The 12,288-nt window shown below is 36.7% G+C and overlaps 1 protein-coding gene across 1 annotated transcript in view; it reads right to left on the bottom strand.

Moving 5' to 3' along the window:
- Positions 1-1,723: 1,723 nt before the first annotated feature.
- LOC105529935 (E3 ubiquitin-protein ligase listerin) overlaps positions 1,724-12,288 on the bottom strand; it is a gene marked incomplete at its 5' end in the record, with an annotated part of 33,500 nt that continues 22,935 nt past the window's right edge. The window contains 5 exons of the mRNA XM_011967217.1: positions 1,724-4,094; positions 4,697-4,864; positions 6,038-6,232; positions 8,995-9,215; positions 10,109-10,280. Coding sequence (XP_011822607.1) covers positions 4,032-4,094; positions 4,697-4,864; positions 6,038-6,232; positions 8,995-9,215; positions 10,109-10,280 — 819 coding nt within the window. The remainder of the gene's footprint in view (positions 4,095-4,696; positions 4,865-6,037; positions 6,233-8,994; positions 9,216-10,108; positions 10,281-12,288) is intronic.

The following is a 12,288-nucleotide window of genomic DNA, read 5'->3' as shown; positions in this document are numbered from 1 at the left end:
ACAATAGCAAAGACTTGGAAGCAACCCAAATGCCCATCAGTGATAGACTGGATAAAGAAAATGTGGCACATATACACCATGGAATACAATGCAGCCATAAAAAAGAATGAGTTTGTGTCCTTTGCAGGGACATGGATGAAGCTGGAAGCCACCATTCTCAGCAAACTAACACAGGAACAGAAAACTAAACACTGCATGTTCTCACTTATAAGTGGGAGTTGAACAATGAGAAGACATGGACACAGGGAGGGGAACATCACACACTGGGGCCTGTTGCGGGCAGGGGGCAAGGGGAGGGACAGCATTAGGAAAAATACCTAATGCATGTGGGGCTTCAAACCGAGATGATGCGTAGACAGGTGCAGCAAACCACCATGGCACATGTATGCCTATGTAACGAATCTGCACATTCTGCACATGTATCCCAGAACTTAAAGTGAAATTAAAAAAAAAATAATAATGCCAGGTAAATTAGGCATATTTTGAAATTTAAAACTTTTAACAAGATATAATGGAATTTTTTAAACCTCAGTTAAGTAACGAATTTTTAAAACCTAACATAAAAAATGCTCAATCATAAAAGTAAAAAAAAAAAAGATCTGATTAAATTTAACTGAAAAATTCTGATATTAAAGATAGTCACAGAAAATGTTAAAGACAAGCCACATATTAGAAGTCCTATGAGATAAAGCATTATGATCAGTAAGAATAGAAGTAACCTAGCAGAAAAATAGGCATAGATTATGGACGAAAATCTGTCAAATAATGACCAATAAATATATGAAATGAAACTAGGCTTCTTAAGGAAATGTAAGTTAAAACAAAGAGCTACTACCTCATCGCTTTCAGACTGCAGAACTTAAAAATTCTGATAAGACTAAGTGTTGGTGACAAGATAGGAAAACCAGAATTCTCTTAAACTGCAGTTGGGAAAGCAAATTTGCATATCACTTTGGAGAGCAATTTGATAACATCTAAAGTGACAGAATATACACATCCTACTACCTGAAATTCCATATTTATTTATTTTTTACACACACACACACACACACACACACACACACACATATATATATGTGAGTCTTGCTCTGTTGCCCAAGCTAGAGTGCAGTGGCACAATCTGGGCTCACTGCAGCCTCCACTTCCTGGGTTCAAGCAATTCTCCTGCCTCAGCCTCCCGAAATAGCTGGGATTACAGGTGTGCACCACCATGCTTGGCTAATTTTTTTTTTACTTTTAGTAGAGACGGGGTTTCACCATGTTGGCCAGGCTGATCTCAAACTCCTGACCTCAGGTGATCCTCCCACCTCGGCCTCCCAAAGTGCTGGGATTACAGGTGTGAGCCACTGCGCTGGGCTAAAATTCCATTTTTAGACATATGTCCAGAATATCTAGCACATTTGCATGAGGTGACATGATCAAGAACGTACACTTGCAGCACTGTTCAAAATGGCAAAAAAGTAACAATTTAAACAACCATTAGTAAGGGAATTGGTAAGTAAACTGACATGACACTAAACAGCATATTATGTTAAGTGGAAAATCAGGTTACAAAAGATTACATACAGTAAAACATCATTAACATAATTTTTGTTAACTATTATATATTGTTTCTGGATAAAAACACATGGTAAAGTATAAAATCTTAAATAGGAAGGAGTCACACCAACTTCAGAATAGTAGGTTAGCTCTAGGGAGAGAAGGAGGAGAATGGCGCCAGGGAGAAGTACAAAAGAGTAACATTTTATTTATTTAAAAATCAGAAGCAAATATGGCAAAATAGTATGTGAAGGGTACAAGGGCATTTATATTATTATTTTTCTGTATATTTGAAATATTTGTAATTAAAAAGAATTTTAATGGGCACATATGGTATAACAATCAAATAATAACATTAATTACTCGCACCAGAAAAATGTATCAAATAACAACATATTATTTAAGCCACAGAAACTTATGTACATACATTAGAGCATGTGATAAAAGAGTCAAAAATAAATTTTAAAATTTGCGATTTACTTTGAGGTTTTAAATTAATAATTTTGCTAATCTCATGCAATTTTAAAATGTCCTTAAGCTAAAATTTTAAGGGCTGCTATCCTTTTTGTTAGAGTTGTCACGCTGTACAGATAAAACTTTAATGTGGTATCCTGAATTTCAGTCTTATTTTGTAAAGCTTCTTCTTTAATATATAAACAGTTAACAAGCTTTACAATTATACTTACAAGTCTTAAAGAAACGTATTACGAGTCCTAAGTATGAAGAACAGTTATTTAATTATAACTACTTAATTATAGTGTTTTACCAAGAATCTGATGCCCTAATACTAATGTGGAAAAACAATGCTCCATTATTCCATTTTCTTTTCTGCTTGGGTTTGGGCCAGAAGCCAAGATGTACCAATACTGGAAAGGTTTTAAACAGTCTTATTACAAAACCATTTTTAAAGGAAAAGTGGTAACTTTCACAGGGGAGTAACACAATCCTTTGGGATTACTATGTCAGAGAGACATAGAAAGATAGAGAATATTTTAAGAAAAGGGTTAACGAGGTAGTAAAATTTTGCTATCTATACTTCACTTACTGACCCTCAGAGTCTCAAGGCTAGAAAACAATAAATATTTTACAGAAAAATGTAGGAAGCAAAACTGGGCAGGACACTGCATCTATAAATGTAATTTGAGAGATCTATAACCCACACATAGCACTTCACTCTCAACTATAATCCTCTGACCACATTCATACTATTTCAATAGTCATTTTACCCGGTAGATGGAAAGCAGTAATTTTATTTATCATGAATTGCTTTTTGCCAATCAAACATGTGCAACAGAGATGATTAGCTGGTCTCTCAAGTAACCTAGATATTAAATATGCTATTTCCACGTAATGGAAGACTGCAATAAAATTGTTCCAAGTTCTAAACTTCCATACTTTTATATTTTGGGCACAATTTTTAAGAGTGGCAAAAGGCAGGTTTTCACTTACTCCACTTCAGCCTGTTATACTGAATTTTGCTTAGTGCTAAAATCCTTAACTTTCCATTTCTGAAGGCTGAAAAACATTTGCTCCCCCAAGTCTCTTATTTAGTATAACTTTGGCTAGTAAGAACAGCTAAGTTTGCTTCCAAAATTGAAAGTCTCCTACAACATTTTTAAATGTTTCTTCCTCCACTGATCTTTAAGTTTCAGTAATACTCATTTATTTCTTCCCTCTCAACAGAAAGATAACTACCACTCTGCTTCATGAATGAAATAATCAAATTACTATTTCAAATTCTCACCCTCTAGATACTCGCTCAAACGGAGTAATAAATTCACTGACACGTTTACAATTCAAGTTTCACTAATATATAGAAATAATTCTTCCACAAGCAAAAAGATCAGCATCAAGAATTTAATTTTCTGAGTTTCATAACCCTTGATAAATGGAGGCACCTTGAAGTTCAGCTGAAACTCTTTTATATAGGATTTCAGAGCATGCTTCCAAATATCTTAAGACAAGCCATATTAATAGCTTAGTGTCATTTTTATCATTAAAATAATCTACAAATATCAGAATACTACTAATTTATTGTCATGACTAATAAATAAGACTTAAAATATCTATAGATGTAAATCAGCTCTCTCCGTTCATTTTGCTTACTTGGACTATTCTAAAATACAGATCGACAAATGGAACGGGTTTATCAATAATATACTTGTACGATCTTTTCACAAATTCCAATTCTGTAATTTAGGGTTTTTCATATTTATTTTTAAATATACAAAGAGATTAAACCATTAATAGAAATATTTTCTCTCAAATATGTAATATTCTTTTGTAAAAGGAAGTTTCCAAACATTTACAAAGCAATCTAAAGTTAAGTAAACCTGATTTTAGGATTATTACATTAACCAAAATAATTTTCCAGAGAAGGTCCTATTTAAAAGTTATGCTCACTGGCTTCCCCACATCCACATTTTAAGATGGATCCAAATCCAATGCCTTTGCTTGATGTACTTCAGGGATCCCTTCCAGTGAAGAAAACCTCAGAAAAACGTCTCACGACACAGTGGACAAGTGGATTTGTTGCTAGATGTAAACCATTTGTACTGAAAAAGAAAAGGTTTTAAATATCAAAAGCTTTTTAAAGCTCTCCTCTTACATATATCATAAAGTACATATACATCTAAAGTAACCTTCAAATGATAAAGTGAAAAGGGAAGAATACTAAAATCAACACAAATGAGTATACTTCCGATGGCTACACTAAGTTCTTTCTACTTAGGCTCATGCACACAACCACTAAGATATGAGAAATCTCCTGTGAAACAAAGGAACAAATGGCAACTTCTTTTTCACTATGTTTAAAAAGAGCATAGGGCTCTGATGCCAGATGGCTTCCAGCACCGACTCCTGTAGTCTCCTTCATGGTCTAGATCTCAGAAGACCTTCTACTTCTTGAGCGGTAAAAGGTCACTGGAAACACCCATTTATTAGAGGGCCTTGATTCTACCAGTCTCGGTAAACTGCTAATTATCTTTTGCAGATTTTTAAAAATCACTTCTTAATATATCTCCCATTAGCTACAATTAAGTTTAACATACACTTTCTCTTCCAAAGTTAGACATTGTGTATGTGTGTGTGTGCGCGCGTGTGTTTATGTGTATAAAATACATAAAATATAAGTAAGTTAATTTCTCTTTAGACTTACCAAGCAAGCTGAATGGAATTTTTTCTTGCATGTTCTACAGGCTTTTTTGGGAAGGGAATAGTTGAAACCATGAATGACTGAGAAACAGATCATACAATCTTCAACACCCTCAAAACGTTTGTCTACATTATTTTTCCATAAAGCTAAGCCTTCCATAATACTTCCATTCTGTTAACAAGAAGAAAAGTAAGTCACGACACACTGATGACCACCAATTTTATTTTTATTCAATTTTACAAATTTTAAAGTTGAATTACAATTCTGAAAGAAGACAATCTGCTTGGCTATGTTCATATCTCCTAACTTTTATGAATGTTGGTTTTTAAAATAATCTCCCAAGTTTTCAGAACCAGATGTAATTTTTCTCCATAAAGTCAGACTTTAAAGGCTTCTGGACCAATACTTAAAGTGTAATAGTCCAAGGTTATTGCTTGATATAACTCTCTTAATAATTAAATCATTTAGGTTAGTTCTAATGTTTAACTGAAAATGAGGAAATTATCTCAAATTATTTGCTCCAGCTCTACAATATTGGTAAGCATATTTGTTTAAAATAGTTTTTCTTGGCCGGGCACTGTAGCTCATGCCTATAATCCCAGCACTTCGGAAAGCCAAGGTGGGTAGATCACTTGAGGTCAGGAGTTCGTTGACCACCATAGCCAACGTGGTGAAACTCCATCTCTACTAAAAATACAAAAAATTAGCCAGGTGTGGTGGTGGGTGCCTGTAATCCCAGTTATTCTGAAAGCTAAGGCAGCAGAATCGCTTGAACCGGGAGGCAGAGGTTGCAGTGAGCCGAGATTGTGCCATTGCACTTCAGCCTGGGCAACAAGAGCAAAACTCCGTCTTGGGAAAAAAAAAAAAAAAAGTTTTTCCTTACTGTAGAATGCCTGAGATACACAGCGTGCAAACAGAACTGAAGATTTAAAATGTGGTTAGAGGTCAAAGGTCTTTGAGAGTACTAGGACTTCTTTAACCAAAGAGGAGTTGAAATGTAAGAATAAAAGTGAAAGTAGCTCAGAAGGCATTCATCTGTCCAGCATCTTTCAAAAGATCCTCTCTGAAACAATTTCCTTAATACCATGTACTGTTCTACATCTTCTACAATGTTAATGAAATAAAGTCAATCCCTCGCAAACACCAGAAAATAAATTACAGAACCTTAAAAATTAAAACAGAAAGGCAGGTTTAATCCATTTAGGCATATATCTGTATTTATCCAAGGAAGTTTAATATCTATTTTTACCTTAAGCAGAAAAGATGTACTTTATGTTTAAATGCTCTTTTAAATAGATTATCTTTTTCAAGTTTGTAAAGCCAAATGTATAAACAGAAACTTACCTGATGGGTGAGGTAAGTGCTTAACTGCAGCATCCAGTTCCGCCACTGCTGAACAGCCACTCCTACTCTTTTGCCACTTTCTACTGTTATTGAACCCAATGGATAATTTGAAGGCAGCTGTATTATAAGTTCAATAACTATGTCCTCAATAGTATAAGTAGCCATTACCTCTCGAGTAGTAGCTCGAGCTTTAACCTGCAGTACAACAAAGGATATTTTGTTTGCCAGATTCCTTTCTTTCATCCAGAAAACATTTTGATAGGTTGACTATGAAAAGCTAAAGGCTTCATTCAAGGACAATGCAAGTAAACACATTCACTTATCTAACATAAGATAATTAAGAAATAGGTTTAGGCTGGGCACGGTGACTCACACCTGTAATCTCAGCTCTTTGGGAGGCCAAGGTGGGCGGATCACGAGGTCAGGAGATCGAGACCATCCTGGCTAATACGGTGAAACCCCGTCTCGACTAAAAATACAAAAAATTAGCCGGGTGAGGTGGTGGGCACCTGTAGTCCTAGCTACTCGGGAGGCTGAGGCAGGAGAATGGCGTGAACCTGGGAGGCAGAGCTTGCAGTGAGCCGAGATTGAGCCACTGCACTCCAGCCTGGGTGACAGAGCGAGACTCCATCTCAAAAAAATAAAAATTAAAAAAAAGAGAAAGAAATAGGTTTAAATATCTCCCTGGTATATTTTTACAGTGATTTTGTGAATTCAAAGTTTGTTTTAAAAGACATTAATTGCTCATAAAAAAAGGTTTTATTATGTTAGGCTTGTCACATAATAGTTCAATAAACCTTGAATAGATAAGTGACAGAATGGGTTATTCCACACCGAGTATCGAATATCACTTCTACATCTAATAAGTCTTCCTCTACCATGTAATCCTCCTGAGCTTTGGAGCCAACCATCAACTGCCAGAATATTTATAGTTATTTGTTTGGTTTTCAAACCAACATTGCAAACTCAACATAAAATGCACACATTATCATCCTTCATCAAACTTCATCTTCTGAATTTCCTACTCCCAGGCTAAAAAATCATCATAGCATCATTTTAAATTTCTGCTTCTACCTCATCCTAGATATTAACTAAATCACTAGCACATCTCTCACATCTCTACTCTTTTATATTCCCACTGATACTGCCTCACCCATGCCCTAGTCCTTTGCTCATAATGTCTACCCCAATAGTCTCCTCTAACCATTCACTTGAATCCAAGCTGTTTGCCAATAGATCATGCTATAGACTATGGTCAGAGCAATTTCAAAGATCATAACTCTGACTGTGCTACTGCCTGAATGAAAAATGTTCAGTGGCTGAATTGTACCACTTTGGATTGTTATTTGAGGCCCTTCCCAATATACCTCTAATTCACTGTTGAGTAGTCTATTCACCTTTGGGACTCCTACTCATTATTTGGGTTGCAGTACTGCGTTATTTATCATTTCTTGGGCAACAACTGAAATGACATTCTCACTTTTGTGCTTTTTGCTTTTGCGATAGTATTTTTTTTTTTCTCTCTCTCTCTTTTTTTGAGACAGAGTTTCACTCTTGTTGCCCAGGCTGGAGTGCAATGGCGTGATCTCGGCTTACCGCAACCTCCGCCTCCCAGGTTCAAGCGATTCTCCTACCTCAGCCTCCCGAGTAGCTGGGATTACAGGCATGTGTCACCACACCCAGCTAATTTTGTATTTTTAGTAGAGACGGGGTTTCTCCATGTTGGCCAGGCTGGTCTCGAGCTCCCGACCTCAGGTGATCAGCCCGCCTCGGCCTCCCAAGTGTTGGGATTACAGGTATGAGCCACTGCACCTGGCCTATTTTCTCTATAGTAAATGTCTTTCCCTTCATTTTCCCCGTAACAAAATCCTGCCCACCTCCAAGTGATTTTCTTCCATAAAATCTCACTTAATCCCCTCAGCCAGATGAATCTTTCCCACTCAGATCATGAGAACTCTTTCTCTTAACATGCTACTTTCCAATGCAAAAATCATTATCAGTATCGCTCTTTTCCCTTTATTAGACTGTATGTTATTATAGGACAAGAGTCTAGTCCTACTAAACTGTTCATATCCTTGGTGACTGGGACACAGTGCTTGGCATCTGTAAGTATTCCAATACTGATTTTGAATGAACTAATGAATGCTCAAAAACTATTTGCTGGGTGAAATGGTTTGGATCTGTATCCCGCCCGAATCTCATGCTGAATTGTAATCCCAAATGTTGGAAGTGGGGCCTAGTGGGAAGTGATTGGATCATGGGGGTAGATTTCCCATAGGTGCTAGTCTCATGCTAGTGAGTGAGTTCTCATGAGATCTGGTTGTTTAAAAGTGTATGACACCTCCCCGCCTCTCTCCCTCCTGCTCTGGCCATGTGAGGTGCTGACTCCCATTTGCCTTCCGCCACGATTGTAAGTTTCTGAGTAGCTGGGATTACTGGCACCCGCCACCATGCATGGCTAATTTTTGTATTTTTTTAGTAGAGATGGGGTTTTACCATGTTGCCCAGGCTGGTTTCAAATTCCTGACCTCAAGTGATCCACCCACCTTGGCTTCCCAAAGTCCTGGGATTACAGGCATAAGCCAAAGCCACTGCACCCGGCCTAAACCTCTTTTCTTTATAAATTACCCAGTCTCAGGCATTTGTAGAAATGTGAGAATAGACTAATACAGTGTGTGAATGAAAATTATACCACTGTTTCAATCCATACATGAAGTAATATTGAGATTTGACACACAAATTAGAAAACAAAATAGGCTGGTCTTGAACTCCTGGGCTCAAGTGATCCTCCCACCTTGGCATCCCAAAGCGTTGGGATTACAGGCATGAGCCATAACTCCTGGCCACCAGTTTCTATAAATTCTGAGCCAAGAGCTACAGTCTGTTTTGATATTAACAATGACAGACATACCCAATATTAAAACAACTTTTCTGGAGAAAGTCAAGACAATACTAACCGTCATGCCATTAAATAGTTGTGTACTTGTTTGTACAGAAGATATTTCTTGAAAAGAAAGAACACTGCTGACATACTTGCTTGTAAATCTATCTACAATATTGAAAACACGCTTCTCACTGCTATTCCACCACAACCTAACCATGGCAGGCAAGTCTTTTAATGTCATATGATAGACTGAGCAAGCCAAGTGTGGAATGTGGTATGGAAGAGTTGCTGTTTCTGAGGAAAAAACAAATTCCTGATTAGTCACATGTATTTCTTATATAGAATAACAGACTAATATTAGTATTTTCTTTAGAAAGTGATCCTTAATTCCTCAACGATAGTGCTGTAGCTCATCAAACAAACATACCAGAGAAACCAGAACTCTGGAGTATGAGCATCTTTCCACACATTCAAAATGAACCATAAGAATGGCAAAATAATTGTTTTTTAAAGTGAAAATCCCAATTGACACTGAAAAAATCTACCTAGAAACAGAATTCTATATTTAACATGAAAGACTACAAATAAAATAGAATATATTTTAAAAAGAAGGAAAAATTAAAGATGCTTGGTGTTATAAATTATGAAAAGGAGTTTGGCCTCCTTTACTTTCCCCAGAGCTCGCTGTGCTGCTGTGCAGAAGTCTTAGAATACCCAACTCAATACTCACAAGATGCAGCCCATCCTCAGATCTCCAAGGCATTTAAAAAATGAATATTCTTAGTAAATTGTTTCCAATACTGTGGTACAACCACATATATGCACATCTATCCTCTCTGCTCACATGCGAGCTCCCAGAATGAAATACATTTTATTCAACTTTATTTCCCCTTATTTATATGCCTATAAAATGTTATCACATAAGAAATACTTGTTTACAGAGTCAAAAGTTAATAGTCTCACCACAGTAAGCTTCAAAAATATATTAAATTCCTCACAGTCCTTTATTTTAGGGTAAAATCGAATTATTCATCCTATTTAGAGAAATGTGGAAAATGGTCAAGTTCAACATTCTCATAGCCAGGACCTAGCTTTGGGGTTATTCTCCACATTCCCAGGGAAAAGTTTAATTCAACCTAGTGTGAATCTAGCATCCAAGAAAGAACATAAACACATATCTTACTGACCTCGAATACTCAGCTGGAGCTCCTCAGTAAAGAATGTTTTAGGGTCCTTATTTGGGACCTCAATTGCGGTCTCGGCATAGGTTGGATTTTCTGGCATAAGCCTGAACAGGTGATAGAGCAATTTATTCAAACTCTTTGTTTTCCGAAGATACATTGAATACAGAGCCCGAAGCTGGTGGAGAGCAAAGAATTTGTTAATAAACCAAATACACCAAGACAATTGGTATAAAAGAACAACTCAAAGTATAACAAATTTCCTTTCCTCATAAACTAGCAGACATTCTATCCCCTCATTATTAGAACAAGTTTCTAATATCTTTCTCAAATTGTCTTCCTGTGTTAGAATACACTCACCTTGGCTTACAGTGCCTGAGATAAGAAAATCTATTCACCATTCCCTCACTCTCCTCCCAAGTCTTCCATACATTCCTTCCACACCATTGTCCTTAACCTTTCAAATTCCTGCTTAAAACTAATCCCGTTTTTATGGCTGACCTCATCCTGTATCAAAAACTCCGACATTCCTTTACGACAGAGAGCACAAACTAGTAGTCCAAGATGTCTTGGGGGTCTTCTCAGAGTTGTTTTTTCAATCAGGAGATTTCACATAAAAATATGGATTTCTGGTTTCTCTTTTAAAAACAGAAAAACGAGCCACCATTGGGAGCGCTGTAGGTATCTGTGTCAGACCTGTGCTTCACAACTCCTGCCTTCCCTCAATAACACAGCTTGCATTTTCCACATTGACTTTGCAGTTCTTTGGTATCTGTATTGGTTTTAAGATAATTTCTTCTACTATATCACATATCTCCTCATAGTACAAAGATACCATTTTCTTTTTTGTTTTTAAAAATTTTGTATTTTTAATTTTTGTGGGTACACAGTAGATATTTATGGGGCACATGAGGTATTTTATAGGCATATAATATGTAATAGGGTAAGTGGGGTATTCATCACCTCAAGCATTTATCCTTTCTTTGTGTAAAATACAACATTTTCTTTTTTTTTTTTTTTTGAGACAGAGTCTCGCTCTGTCGCCCAGGCTGGAGTGCAGTGGCCAGATCTCAGCTCACTGCAAGCTCTGCCTCCCAGGTTTACGCCATTCTCCTGCCTCAGCCTCCCGAGTAGCTGGGACTACAGGCGCCCGCCACCTCATCTGGCTAGTTTTTTGGTTTTTTTTAGTAGAGACGGGGTTTCACCGTGTTAGCCAAGATGGTCTGGATCTCCTGACCTCGTGATCCGCCCGCCTCGGCCTCCCAAAGTGCTGGGATTACAGGCTTGAACCACCGCGCCCAGCCTTTTATTTTCTAAACACTATGAATACTTACAAGGATCAAGTAATAGGATTTGGAATTGATTTTTAAAATATGTTGACCAAAGTGCTCTTATCATCAAACTTAACATCACTAATGAAGGATAAACATCCCAAATCTGAAAATCCAAAATGTTTCATCATCTAAAACTTGTTGAGCACCAACATGATGCTTAAAGGAAATGCTCCTGGAGCATTTCAGGTTTTCGGATCTGGGATACTTAACCAGTAAGTGTAACAAGAATATTCCAGAATCTGAAAAAATCTGAAATCAGAAACACTACTGGTCCCAAGCATTTTGGATAAGGAATACTCAACCTGTAAAAGAACACAATGATACTATATGGCTCCTGAGGTAAGACTCTGAGAACATGTAACAACTTGTACAGTAAGTACTCTTGCTGAAAATTAACCACAATCTAATGAGGAAACGATCAGACAAATTCAAACTGTATGACAGGCTAAAAACAGCTGGCCCAAACAATGACAAGAAAGAAAAGAAAGGTATAGGAATTATAGGTTAAAGAAACTAAAGAAATATGGCAAACAAATACAAACATGGTTCTTGATTGGATCTTCAACACAGAAGAAAATAAAACTATAAAGATATTACTGGGACAACTGAGAGTATCTAAAGAAAAATTAGGTACTACTGCATCAAAATTAAATTTGAATATAAAAATTGTATTCTGCTTATGTAGAAACATGTCCTTGATCTTAGGAGATACATGTTTAAATGCTTTTGGTAAAGCATCATAATGTCTGCAGGTTAGTTTCAAGCAGATTAGCAGAAAAAGAGTACATACAGATACAGTACGTGCAAATGTAGCCACGTGTTAAAAATGTGTTGATCTAAAAGAGTATGTGA

This window comes from Mandrillus leucophaeus, unplaced genomic scaffold, assembly GCF_000951045.1.
Source record: "Mandrillus leucophaeus isolate KB7577 unplaced genomic scaffold, Mleu.le_1.0 Scaffold794, whole genome shotgun sequence".
Lineage (NCBI taxonomy): Eukaryota > Metazoa > Chordata > Mammalia > Primates > Cercopithecidae > Mandrillus > Mandrillus leucophaeus.
Note: the sequence above shows the minus strand (reverse complement) of the source record. Positions and strands in the feature narration are given on the sequence as shown.